Source organism: Dermacentor albipictus, chromosome 7 (assembly GCF_038994185.2).
Source record: "Dermacentor albipictus isolate Rhodes 1998 colony chromosome 7, USDA_Dalb.pri_finalv2, whole genome shotgun sequence".
In the NCBI taxonomy this organism is placed as follows: domain Eukaryota; kingdom Metazoa; phylum Arthropoda; class Arachnida; order Ixodida; family Ixodidae; genus Dermacentor; species Dermacentor albipictus.
Genome location: NC_091827.1, coordinates 110,034,647 through 110,048,986, shown reverse-complemented (window position 1 = coordinate 110,048,986; position 14,340 = coordinate 110,034,647). Strand labels below are relative to the sequence as shown.

At 46.1% G+C, this 14,340-nt stretch overlaps 1 protein-coding gene across 1 annotated transcript in view; it reads right to left on the bottom strand.

Moving 5' to 3' along the window:
- The window catches only part of LOC135903480 (ATP-binding cassette sub-family C member 3-like), a 108,332-nt gene extending 97,066 nt beyond the window's left edge, over positions 1-11,266 (bottom strand). The window contains exons 1-2 of the mRNA XM_070522069.1: positions 11,156-11,266; positions 4,155-4,317 (exon numbers count right to left, since the gene is read on the bottom strand). Of these exons, the coding sequence (XP_070378170.1) occupies positions 4,155-4,317; positions 11,156-11,190 (198 nt within the window). The 5' untranslated portion in view covers positions 11,191-11,266. The remainder of the gene's footprint in view (positions 1-4,154; positions 4,318-11,155) is intronic.
- Positions 11,267-14,340: the final 3,074 nt, after the last annotated feature.

Genomic DNA, 14,340 nt, shown 5'->3' with positions numbered 1-14,340 from the left:
GAGGCGCTTTTGTACCGCTTTGAAGCATCGTACTCTTGGCTCAGTGGTAGCGTCTCCGTCCCACACTCCGGAGACCATAGTTCGATTCCCACCCAGCCCGTCTTGCAAGAGTTGAGCCAAAGCCACTTCTCCTTTGTCGTGACGTCACGGTGTCACGTGGTTTCAAGGCGACACCGCCGCGCCTGAGGAGCTGGGTTGAGCTCTCGTAATATGCTTCGCATAAAAACAACTTGCAAGATGGGCTGGGTGGGCATCGAACCAGGGTCTCCGGAGTGTGAGATGGAGGCGCTACCACTGAGGCACGAGTTCGATGCTTCAAAGCGGTACAAACGCGCCTCTAGTGAATGCGGTGTTGCCTTAGAAACGAGCTGTTTCTAAGGCTCAGGCATGCGTCGCTTGCTCAGGCGCACATTTCGTTGCCGCGCCGAACGCTGCATTGCTCGACGCTCACCGCGTCCGATGCGGGCTGCGTAGTCGCTGCGCCGTAGCCCATTGTCTTACTTCCCTTGGCGGGTCGACGGCAACGCTGTCGCGTTCCACTCTTGAAGGCGAAGTTTAAGCGTCCTCCAGTTTTTATATTGCAGCCAATGAAACGCGTGAACTTCAAAGGAAACCTGTCGGAACTTTCAACCGCCATACGTGTTGCCCATGGAGAACGACTGCAGTAAAATTACACCTACATCTACTTAATTACACAAAACATCCCAAAGTGGGGTGGCTAGTATAAGATGACCGTCGGTAATGTCGGCAGCGTCGCGGTTAAAGGCTCTCCTTCCGGTGACTTGTCGGCCAGGCTTTGTTCGCTGCGTTGCACCGTTTAGCGCAAGTGATTACCCTACACATCCGCAATTTATGTTACGCGAAAGAAGAAGCGCACGTGCATTTGCATAATGCAAATGATGTAATTACAAATGTGGAGGATTCATCTTCGTACTGGTCGCAATTAAATATGCACACCTGTTCATATCTACATCCGTTGTGCACATGCGTAGTAGAAAAAGAAAGTACGCAATAGCTTTTTTCGCTTCGTGTACACCGCCTTCATGAAACGGATCGGGTTTCACGTGATACTCATGTGATAAAGCGAACCCTGAAAACGGAGGACTTTTCTGTGTACGCATTTCGTGAGGTTATGTTATGGGAAGCACGAAATGTTTCCTTATTTTCTTTCCCTGCACTGTCCGTGTGTCAGCCCCTCTCCCCAACCCCGATCACCACCAATCAGAACATACTTCCACAGTCAACAGCCGTATGCACCTTAACCAATTTTTATTAGTCTATAAGTTTCTTTCACCTCATAATGTTCCCATGTAAGTAATTAGATAACCGCTCTACTGCACAGACTTTAAAGGCTGACTAGAAATCACAAATTTGTGTTCCCTTGCAATCCTATTGAAAGTTACCTTTGCCTTCTCCCCATACTACTCTTCAACCCCACACTTACACTTTCATGGCTAACGCTATCATTGATGTTGTTGCAGTGAATCCCCAGTGTTGCTGAACAGGACAATGCCATATGGAAAACAAACATTTTTGAGATGTTGGCCGTCGACCCTCATTCATAAGCCTTCCCTGTGTAAGTTTGGCAATGTCTTCTGAGCATGAGAAAGATTGCGCCGCGTTACCTTCATTGATAGGTAATTTTATACTTTTTTTGTTGAGAAACAAGGTGGCTGTGGAATCTTTGTAGGTATTTCCCAATATATGCACGTATGCCTCATGTTTTTCTTGATTGTGCAACGCCTCTAAGAATAATGGTATCCCTACGGAATCAAATACTTTTTCTTCACCATATATATATATATATATATATATATATACATATACGTTTTTTTATAAACGGCAGATTGCTGAATTACCCGATTGATTGATGCGATAGTATTCTAGTACGCTGACAAAAATACCCCGAAAGGTGTACAGGAAATGACGCCATGGTAGCTCAATTGCTAAGTGCATGGCACACGCAATGCGAAGACGTGGGTTTGAAACGCCCCTGTAGCCACCAGCCTTTTCTTCGACTTTCATTTATTGTTGGTTTCTACATTTCACAAAAATAAGGAAATAATTTTCCTGTGCTTTTCTGGTTGTCATTGTGAGTTGGATTTATCCGAAGTTGACGTATGTTAGTGGACGCAGAGCTTTCGGGTGGTTTCGCCTAAACTGGCCGATCTCCTCGAGAGACATGGTGTTCTGAGCAGCCTCCCAAACAAGAGAGGGAGCGGGTGGTCAGTGGAGCACCTCGATGATATTGGGCAGTAGTAGTTCATGCGCGCTGTAGTAGCTCAGGTGATTCTCCAGCGATGGCGTTCGCGATTGCAATATCTAAATTAATTTTCAGAAAGCTACTGACACATTTGGGATCACATTTTTAATATAGAATGATAAACAGTAGGAAACCTAAGCCTCTATAGTAAAAACGTATGTCCTGTGTTGAAGTTTGGGCACGTTATAACAAGCCTACACACCAGTGTAGAATTCTATACAAGTATGTCCCCACTTATAGCTGTCGTGTTTAGTAGCTTTCCACAGAAATATGTGTCCCAAATTGATTTTATTATTGCCGAATGATAGCTGTGCTTATATAAACACATTCGAGTTCATATTATACCTAGGGGGTAGCGTCTTGCGCCATACATCGCCAGGCTCCAATTCCACTAAGAGCCAACTGCGAGTATGCAAGCTCTAGAGGTTCTTACCGGCCAAAATGGTGTCATCGAAATAAATCTCGACAGTCGAGACACAACGCTTGATTTCTGCGCTAGCGTTCATGTAGGAGCTACGCCAACAACTGCATTAGCAAGCTTTGAACAAGAATAGTGTATCACCTTGGCCGCAACAAAGCGGGCAAAGGTGGGACTAGCGGCTCCTCACATGCTCAGACAATGACGGGGTTGCGAATGTCACCTGCAGTTTCGGGCTCCCATAGAATTATTTCAAATGGAATGCATTATAGTCTAAAGCGTACATGTTTTGAAAGGTGGCACCATAGTGCTAAAGAACTGCTTTATTTATTGCATTAATAGCAAGCCATTTGGACTCGAACTTGGGCAGTGTACGGCAAGCGTCGTCAAATGCCCTACTTGACGCACTTGCGCTCAGACAGTAGAACATGTACGGGTTCCATTGTTTATATGAATATTGACACATGCACCTATTTATTCCTTTTTCGGGGACTGCATTTCACCCGCTGGCAAATAATATTACGGCTCAGCGCTAAATCTATGGGCATCATTTGGAACTTCCTCGAGTGGTATGTTTGATTGTATCTATCGTGTATGTTTTCACAAAAACTTGTGTATTCAGATTGTACGTACGATACGAATTGTGTAGTACATTCTGGAAGGCACGGGGGCACCGTCGATTACGCAGGAACCTTTGACGAGTCATGTATAAAAGCCGACGTGCTTGATCCGGACATCAGGTTTCGAATACCAACAACTGCAGTGCTTCGCCACTATTGCTGTCCTTCAAGTGTCATCTGTTTTTGTGAGCACTGGTTCGCCCAATTAAAAGTTAGTTTCTTGATTCACAGTTTTCCTATACTGCGTTCTCACCTTCACTACAACGTGACCATATGTTCTATAGCTAGGAATTTTAACAGTAGTGTTCATTCTTCAACAGCTATCTCTGTAAAGGAACCAGCATATGTGAAATAATGTATAGGCTTCACGGTATAACCTTAGCCTATCTGTTCAACTAGAAAAAGATTAACACGCAGCAAGGTAGAATTTTCAAACCTGCGTTGTTCGGTCGTCAGAGCTAAAGCGACCGAATACCATATGCCCTATATTTGTTCCTTGCACCACGTTCTTTTAATGCTCACCTTTTCGTTGAACAGCTTGACTAAAGCTAGCTGCGACCCTCGGGATAGAGTCATTATGTTGAAATCCAGCCCATTAGGCTTTTTTCTTGAAAGTTACAACCAATAGGGTAAGGCTGCATTGATGTGACGTCAGAAGATGCCGAACGCTTGTTCCAACGTCATTGTAAGCTCCTCATAGCCCAATGCCACGAGACAGGCTCACAAATACTTGAGTGCTTCATTGTTACTCAGAAGGCCAGTGCATGCAGCAAAATCTATATTACGCCCCCATGGCACCATCGTCGCATGCTTGCCCGCAAGGCAGTCCATCGAATGTGGTTAGCCTGCTTACCTTGTTAAAGATGGCGCTCTGCAACAGCGTCCTGATTCGCACAGCCATTCCGTAAGAGCACGCGGCTTCGAAGCATCCGGAGAAGAACTCCGAGGCACAGCTGGCCACCAGGAGAGCAGTCAATGTGGTGGCCTCAACTTCGCTATCAGCTCTCAGCAGCATACTAGAAGCATGCCAAATATTTGAAAAAAGCACGTGTTACAGGTACAGTACAGATGGCGCACAGCGTTTTTTAAATATATCGCGTTGTCACAGCCGTGATTTTAAACAATTGTTCACTTAGTATCAAAAGTATTGGGCGTGATTTCGGGGGGAAATTTCGGCACAATAAATATCAGGTGATTTAGCACAGTTAAATTTTTTTGTTGGGGTTACGTGCGCTATAGTCGAACTTATTTGCTCGGTAACCACGTCACATCTGGTCACTTTTAATCCCTTTTTGCCTCATAAAACAAGTTTTACCCTCCCGCAAATGCTATCCCGTATCTCGTGTATTCTCTAGAGTTCTGTCTGTTTTTTTTTACCGCTAACGAAGTGAACAGGAAAATTATTCTTCTATAGGCGTGTGCCTATTCATATATAACTTAATAAATACGTTGGACGCTTCTGACATTATATGTAAGCATGCTTTAGCGCATTGGTCATTCATAATGATTTTTGTAAACAATCAGAGAGGACAAGCCTGTCGTATGAGTCAATGACGGCTTGCATGCCGCAAGATTCACACCCAAAAAGCTGCTTTGAGTTCCCAATTTTCTTGCAGTCGTCTATGACTGCGACGATGTGACGCCTGTGGAATGCTGATTACTTCTGACTGTGACATACAATTTTGACCAGTTTAACCGAATGAATCTTAAACTTGATGGAAAGCGATCAGCTGGTAAAAAAAAAATCGACGCATTAGGAAAATTTAAGTGTCATCATCGTCAGTCCACCTTTATTTCCACTGTAGGACGAACGTTTCGCCAAGATATTTCCAATTACTCCGGTCTTGCGCTAGTCAATTCCAATTTGAGTCTGCGAATTTCCTAGTTTCATCACTACACCTAATTTTCTTTCGTCGTCGACTGCGCTTCCCTTCCCTTGGCACACATTCCTCAACTATAATATTCCACCGGATTTGTTGACATTTTGTTGTGCTAAAGTCAAGTGGAATATCGGTTATGTCCGTTTGCTGTCAGATACACACCACTCTCTTCCTCCCTCTTAACATACCGCCTATCGTTTCTGGTTCCATCGCTCCGTGCGCGGCCCTTGTTCTTGAGTCTTTTCCCTAACCTCCAAGTTTCTGTACCATATGTTATCACCGGTAGAGTGCAATGATGGTTCGCATTTCAATGACAGTGGTCAGCTCGCAGTCAGGATTTGGTAATACCTGTTCAATTCGCTCCAGCACATTATTGTTTTTCTCTAAATTTTCTTCTGATGGTCAGACTTTCTACTGAGTAATTTGCCTAGACGGACGAATATGTCGTCTACATATACGTATATATGGTCTTAAATGTAGATGTAGTTTGTCAGATCAAGCTCCATTGCTGCTGCCACCAGATATTTAGGTACAGCTGTGTTGCTGTCATCTCATGACTCGTACAGAATATGGACTTTTCAGGCAGAAATTATCATGCTAATACATAAAACTTTGCTTGCAAAGGTCTAGATTGCTAAAAAATCACAAGGCAGTCTAAATTGCGCCTTACACATTCGACAACGAAATGTTTCGTTAGTCTAAAAAATGAAAAAGGGAAGTAAAAGAGATACATTTAGAAGGGCGATGGCCAATACTGAATCAGCAAATTACGGCCAGTAGCGAAAACAACCCTGTCATTGAACGTGGTAATTGGGACGGGTTGCGGCTTCCCGAGCGATCCCATTTCCTGGTGCTCTTTGGGCTATATCTCTGAGACACACATAGGAAACTACGACTATTTGATATCTTGTGACATCAGAGTAAGGGTTGGACGTGCCGGTCAGAATTTGCTGGCAGCATGGAGGTAGCTAGTATGTCCTTCAACGAACAGACGAAGTGGCTTGTACTTTTCATTTCCAAGCAAATAGTCAGTGTCGGTCATACGTACGACACCTCGTCCACAACATATAGCACCAGAAGCAGAGGCAAGGAAATCCCAATCCAAAATTAGCTGTTTGGAGCAGAACGACAACACAGCAAATTATATGTAGTGGGCGATGCCGTTGATCATTACACACACAGTACAAAACACGGAAGGGTGGATTGTGTTCTTTTGAGCTGCAAGCTGCATTGGCCCGTTGTAAGGCGTTGTAACTTCCCGGAGATGCCTAAACGAATTGGCATAAACAACAGATAAATTCTTCCAGGTGTGTACCGAAGCTTCACCCTGCACATCCTCCAGGATGTCATCCTTCTAGCGCTGGAATTGTCGTAAACCTGTCGGGATATCCAGTTTTTACTCCGAAAACTGCATCACTTAGCTTTGCGCTTGACAGTCAGAGGTGAACGAGGCAGCGCGAAGCAGTGACGAGGAGTGGCAGAAGGATAAAAATGAGCGCCGTCTTGTGATGTGGTAGCTACTCGCTCTCTCGTTCGTTGTGGGGACACCTAACGCTGGCTTTGGTAAAAGGTATCATCACAGCAGGGATCGCGTTCACACATGTCTACCGTCGCGGTTGTTGTTGGCGCTTGTGGCATAAACGCGACATAAGGCCGTGACAACGAAAGTAATAGCAGATAGGGCGAGACGGTCGACAAGGCGGGTAGCAGGGGCCGCTCGGTGCCCAAAGAGATAGTGCGGTCAGATGGGGGCGGAGGAAGCTCAAGTGGCATTGAGTGGACGTAATTTGGATGAGTGACACAAACCTGCGCGCATAGGGGTAGTGAGAAAATTCAAAGGACATCGGTTGGAGGTGGAGTAGCTACTTGCACATTTGTGGGCAGCCAGAAGCAGGAGGGTCCACATGCGCATCACAGGTCATGGAAGCCAGCTCCTCCTTGATCACGTCGCACAATACTGAAAAAGAAAGCTGCGCAGGAAGGACCAACAAAGATCAAAAGCTGAGCGGTTTAAGTTCCTCGCATATGATGACCCGGATAATCACATGCAGGTTGGAGTCCACCGTAGAACGGTGATCGCAGTTTGGCTGCAAGCGTATGGACTCGAGCTCGTCCAGGCGCTGCCATGTCAAGTCGATGACAGCGACGGTAGCCGGGGTCTTGAAAGCGTGCGCGTTGAAAGCGACAGTCTCAATACCTTTAATGAATTTGAGGAATCATGTGCGGCTCAGTCATATCTGCATTCACACGGCGACAGAGTGCAAGGACATCCTCGATATAAGATGTGTAGGACTCGCTGTACTCTTGTTTGGGAGCATCGAGAGATTTCCTCGCAAGGGCAGTGTGAACCGCCAGCGTGCGAAAAACTTATCGAAGCTCTTGCTTGATGAGGGTCCAGTCGGGGAAACCAACCTCTTGGATGAAAAGCCAGGTCTTCACCACATCCGTCAGATAGCACGATGCATGGCGGAGTTTGAGGAGATAATCCCACCGATAAGCAAAGCTTGCGCTCTAGTAATCATTCAGCCAGTCCTCAAAATCTTCTCCGCTAAGAGCAACAAACAGATGGATATCGCGCTAATGGCCACTTGTGGTCAGAGATGAAGCGACTTGCGTTGTCTATATGATTAGGGTAGGAGCGCCAGGCTGCAGGCTCGTCCTACGACGTGCTAGCGGACAGTAGGCCCACGCGGCGACCTGCACGAAGCTCCAGAGAGTCGCATAGTACGAGGGATCAAGAAGCACTTCCACCATTAGTGACGTCACAGTAAAGGTTGACACTTATTGAGCCCGAGAGACGCAGCGAAGGACCCTTGACATAGTGCGCGCTGATGATGCGCGCACACACGCAATGAAGAAAGGCACACACATGAAGTTGATAATATAGAGATGGTGAAGAAGTGCACAATAAATGGCTACACTTTAATAAATATTCAGGTCCTAGCCAAGTCCGTGGAAGGCAATTTCCCGAATTCTTCCTTTCAAACTCGCTAAGCTGCGGCATGACAAGAAGGATGTAAGGTGTTGAAAAGTGCTGGAAGCCGGCGTATACCGAAAGCTTTACTAAGCCATGGGTATCGCCAATATTGTAGCTCTTGCGCGTGCTGACACTGCCCACCAGGTTGCCCGCGATCGCTTATCAGCTTCACAGGTTAAGCAAAAATATCTTTATGGCCACCGACACCGGGAAGTGAACATCCCTCCAGGATCGCTCGTCTTGCTGTTGTCGCCACGTCGCGTTCGCCAATTCGAAAAACTTCTGTCGCGTTATGCTTGCGCTTATTGCGTCTTATGAAATGTCACCAATGTAACCTATGAGATCCCTCAGCTGAATTTCCAGTCTGCGTCTGCAACAACCACGAGTGTCATAGTCTATGTCTATCGCCTTGAACAGTACCACTCTCAACCCGACCCCTAATTACACGTGCACGGTGCTTCTGCCGTCGGCAGTTGGTGTCAGGGAGGGAATTGCTGCTTGTCGACAACGGTGCGGCTGTCGAATGTGCACGCGCTAGCGCTACCATTGCCGCAGCATTGTGCATGTTGCGTTGTAAATATATCCTTGTACATCGACTCTCCTCGTAAGAGTATCACATACATCATCAGCCTAGTATACGTTCCCTGCAAGACGAAGACCTCAAAAACCTTCAGTTAGGGTTGTCTCGTACCAGCTGATGGCACCTCACCTCCCCCCCCCCCCTATGTCAGCCTAATTCCCAATTTCAGGGCCCCACCTAGGTTTTTCTCCCGCTTGAGTGCACTCCCTTTCTCTTACAATGAAGTCTGGAGTACGAAAAGAACAACTGATGAGCTGCCCTGACCATTAAATGGCCTGCCCAGTAAAATTTTTCTTAGTCTCAATTACAATATTAGCTACCTTCCCTCCCATCTTGCTTTACCTCTAATCTGCACCGCTTTCCTTCTCTCTTCCCTCTTGGCCCACTATTATTCGCTTTTTGGAACGCTGCGTGGCCCTTAGCTTTTCAAGCTTTGTTAACCTCAAGCTTTGTATCCGATATGTCAATGCAGGGGACCCGGATCATGTGAAGACAATTTCCAGAAGATTATAAAGAAGTGCTTTTGCCTATACGCATGCACTACCAAGCCACGACCGGCAGCTGGCCGCTATGCTTCAATGTGCAATCGACACCAGGAAAGGACATAAAATTTGTCGATGCTCAGTAGAGGCAGACATCATAGGAAAGTGACAACGCTCCCTTAGCTGGATGCCTCCTAAATGTAACCGCTGTAATGTACGCTAAAGATCGCGCAACAGAACGGATAGGAACACCTTTGTCCGAAATTCGTTGTCTCGTTGAAAAACAAACCCTGGTGGTCTGACATCCGAATTCACCAAACATATCGAGAATAGTCTACGGAATAACACAGTCGCAGTATAAAAGTTGTACAGGACGCGGGAAAGCAGGTACACGAAAATAAGAATTATTTAACAATAGCTACTATGTTATCGAACTCGGTAATTCATGCAGGGTGACATTCATTGCTATCAACCTATGATTATCATCATTGCGTTTTTCATTTGGGTACGCCGGTATGGAGCATTACATTTACGTGATGTGAAATAGGCACCAATTGAGACCAACACGAAACAAAAACGCCTACAAAATTTAGAAAAAGGTATTCGAAGGCACGATTTTTGAACACACTGCAATGACCAAATCTTCAAGGGGAGTACGGCAGCGCGATTAAAAGACGGGACAAAGGAAGACACATAGGGACACGCACAGCGCTATGTGTGTCCCTATGTGTCTTCTTTTTCGTTTGTCCCATCTTTTAATCGCGTTACCGCACTCCCCTTGAAGATGCATGCCCACATTGCAACCCTTGTGAGCAATGACCGAAGTCGCAGTCATACCTTTTGTTGGGATCATCATTGAATTCGAATAAACATCATCGCAATGAATTGAAGTGAAATAAATGGACCCCTGAAAGCCGTGCTTAGCCACAAGGGTGTGCTTAACATTGTATGCGATTTTTGTTTTTCAAGTTTCAAAACGTTCATCGTTTTAATGTGTTTCTTCTTCTAACGCTGCTTTTTCCTAGTTGTTCTTGGTATGAATCGTTCAAAGAATTTCTGCCTTTCCCCCACCTATGAAAAAATCCATATGCATGTTTATCTCCTTTGATTAATCAACAGCGCACTATGCATTTCATCCTTTCTATTAGCTTATTCTACTAACGTCACTTTGTTTCATTCGTAGACTTATAACTTTATTTGCGTTGCGAGTGCTACAAGAACACTTCTGGGCCATCCTATGCAGTAGTTGTAAGGAGTGCTAAACGCTCATTATGAGTGAGTGAGAACTTTCTGCCCGTTTATCTGGGGCCGCACACAGGTTGTGCAAAACTCGTTCTTTTTGCGCATGAACTATATATACATCGCTTTAGCAACAGTATAAAATTATTCTAGGGGACTTCACTGGGACGATTGTGTTACTGTGTGCTTAAGATAACTCTTGTTACAAATAAGGACCTTGAATTTTGACTCCTCATAGGTCTCTAGCGTAAACATGGCAAACATTGCAAGCAACAGTTCATCGTTAGAAGAAGGGTGAAAGCCAATAGTCGACAGACGAACAAAGAATAGGCGTTTACTAACAAATCAAAAAGATATAAATAGATGCTGCGATTAAAAATGTTCGCAGCTTTACCAGCCTAATCAAGCGATTGTTTCTCCACCTGTATAGCCATAGCTAAGCTCTGGTGTCAGTACTATTCCAGCTAAACATGACGCATATTCAAATGAGGGCGTCCAGAGCGCTCTTAATCGATAACCTGTCTTCACGGCTCCGAGTGCTTACAAATATACCCATCACTGGCCAGCGAATTTCAGCTCGCTGTCTGTCTAGTGCACCGCATTACATTTTGCTATTTAAGAGTTAAGGCGTGTTATCAAGACAAGACGCATGGGGCACTCGAAAACGGCATCGCTGAAATACGAAAATATACTCACTCCAAAACGGGCACTCGTAAGAGTAGAGACAGCATGATAGCACAGTTCGCCGCTACGCATGCTAGTGCGTCAAGCCACAATACTCGGAAAACGCAAGCAATAAAACCAATGTGTGCTTTGTTCACAGGGAACCTGGAAGCAAACGGAATATACATTCCAAATGGAAGCTTACGAAAACAGTCAGACACTCCTGACTGGGGACGCTTTGGCGAATAAAATATAAAGCAAAATTCAGTTACCAGTGCTGCGTCACCAATCGGCGTTGTTGCCTATTGCGAAGAACAACATTACTCCAAAGAGCGCCAGCAGCTCTTAAAATGTGTCTCCGCAATGTCATCGGATGACAATACTTGTTCACTTGTTCCACCAATTAAGTAACATAATTACTGACCGAAGGAAACTTAGATAATAACGCGAACTCGTTTCTCATGATCTTACAGCACTTATCTGATGCACCTAACTTCTATTCAACGTAGTTCCTTTCTGTTCAGCCTGAACAGAATTTTCGTGCATGTACGTAGTGTGTACTTAACTTTCTCAGTAAATAAACAAATAGAAACCTCAATAACGCTTGAACGAAAGATCACGGAAGCTACTGAAGGGTGTGCGTGAGTATGGTTGTGTGTGTGTGCGTGCACGTGTGTGTACATGTGTGTCATTAAATTCATTAAATTCCGGGGATTTACGTGCCCAAACCGCGATCTGATTATGAGGCATGCCATGGCGGGGACGCAAGACTGATTTGGCGACCTGGGCTTCATTAAAGTGCTCCGAATGCACGCTAGACAGGAGTTTTTGCGTTTTACAAATGCGGCCGCCATGGCCTGGATTTGATACCACTGCCTGGTGCTTTGCAGCGCAACGCCCTAGCCACGAAGCAACCATGGCGTGCGTGCACGCTCGCGCACTTGAGCACATTCGTGCACGGATTCCTAACAGCAATATTTCGATGAGTTTTTCTTTAAGTATACACATCATTCGCTATTTCTGCACGTGAAGGAGCTAATCACAGCCGGTTAAATGACAGATTGCTCTCAAAGGAAGTATCCTGCAACATTGGTCTGGGCATTCCTGCCCGCACAATACCACAAAACCCTATTTGCGCTTCTTCTTCTGTATACTAACCGTTTTGATATTAGCTGACTTCTTTCTGCGACTAATCTCCACACTGTCTGCCTCTTTATTAGTTTTTCTACGTTTTCGTTATTTTGGCACTCCAGAAGCATTTCTGCCGTCAACGTGGACGCCAACCTCGCCGTGAGGTTCCGCATAAAGTGTAAGGGCGATAAAATTGTTGCCGCGCGCCGTGTGCTGTGTGTGCTAGGTAAGGCTGGAGGGAGCGCGCCGTTCTTCGTCGCCCGAAGCTCCGGGGGAAAGGGGCAGGTTCTATCTACCCCAGGCGGCGTGGGCGACCACGCGCGCGCGCCCGGGCTGCTGCATCTTGAAAGCCAACTGTGACGGGGCCAGAGGCCATTCGTACGCTGCGTCTTCGCGCCTTAGTTCGCGTTGATGCGAGACGCAGCACGAAGGTTGATCCGCCTTTTTCATTTTCCTATGCTGCCCTCTGCCGCATGCCGCTGAAAACGTTTTGGAAGGGTCCCGGGACTTTTGCCGGTTGATTTGTGTACCTGCGCCCACGTTGAGTGTACATTGGTTGTGCGTTTCGTGGATCACGAATCATTATTAAAGGGAAGCTGAAAGGTTTTCCGGAAAAATTGAGTGAACATCTGTACATAATGGTTTTCAACCCTCCGAATTCGAATATCGTATCGAAATTGAGCGAATGAAAGCGCAAATATATTTTATTTCGACGAAAATTGCAGCAGCGGACACACCCAGCTCAGGCGTCTCGTTTCCGCCTGTGATTGGTCGGTGCGCCTCGTGATGTCAACTCTTGTTTGTAACCGACCGCTGCCGCTACACATGAAGGGCGGTGCCAGGTAGTTTCGTGCTGTTTTTCTGAGACGGTAATGGAAAATTTAGAGAGACTGCGTTTCTCTGAGGCGTTCGGCGTTACTCCCTACATGTACGAGCCGATTGCGAAGAGCCGGCCTCTCGAAGAAGCAAGCGATGCTGGCGCGAGCAGTGCTTTCGACGCGAACGAAGCAAAGTCTTGGGATCTCCTCGTGTTGGAAATGCTCTTTGGTGAGAATGTTTTTTGCAAAGCGATCTAGTGACCTCGCCGATCTTTCGCCGATCTAGTGAGCTCGTTTCCGGTCAAACAACTGTAGTGTTGTGTTCCTGCATGCCTCCTCGTGGAACGTAAGCGGGGATGCGATCGTCGGCATTTGTGCGCTGTGCAAAGCTGTCGGCAATCTACAAAGATAGTTTAAACGCGTGAAAAGCTTCCTGGTTCATGCAGTACGTGTAGTAACCTTCATCTGTTGACTACCACTCACGTTGATTACCACTCACGTTGACTACCACGCACGTTGACTACCACTCTACATACACGCTGACGCACCAACAAAGGAATGCAGGGTCGATCGAAGCAGACTACGACGGCACGCACGCAGAAACAAGCGCGGTCAGGCACGGTCGCGGATGCTGTGAAGGGACGAAACAGTAGAGTTGACGTCACAACACCACGATTTCCGGTCTCTGCTCCGCTCGCTCACTAAACGGGGGGCGGAGCTACAGCGCAATTTCAACCGACGATTACGTCGCTCCTAATTGAAAAAAAAAACAAATTTTGCCTACATTGTTTATAAGGTTCCGGCATCCGTATATGAGTGTCTTATTGAATTCGACAGACTCTTCAGCTTCCCTTTAATGGCTTCTTCGGGACAGCATGTCATTCCTGGAAGCCAGGTAGCACTCACTGACGACTGGGTGAGCAGGCCTAAGTGCGCTGTTCTGCAAACAGCAGGGCCGATAAAGGCACGCTGACTTCCGTTAGGCGACAAGACTGCCTTGGAATTTGTCACTGAGTTTTGCACTTGGTCATTGCTTTTTGTATTCTTCTTGCATATTATTTATGCAGTTCACATATTGAAGAAATCTTCGAGTGCAGCCTTCTGCCTCGGATTTATCAGAACGGTGCACTTGTTTACATCGACTTATACAGCCGCATATCGTTGTTGTCGTCGAATATTGTGAAGAAGGTGCATTGCTGATATGAAATAATGTCAAAACGTAGCCAAACATGCATGTCTGCGCATATGTTCCCTGTTTTTACACCCTGA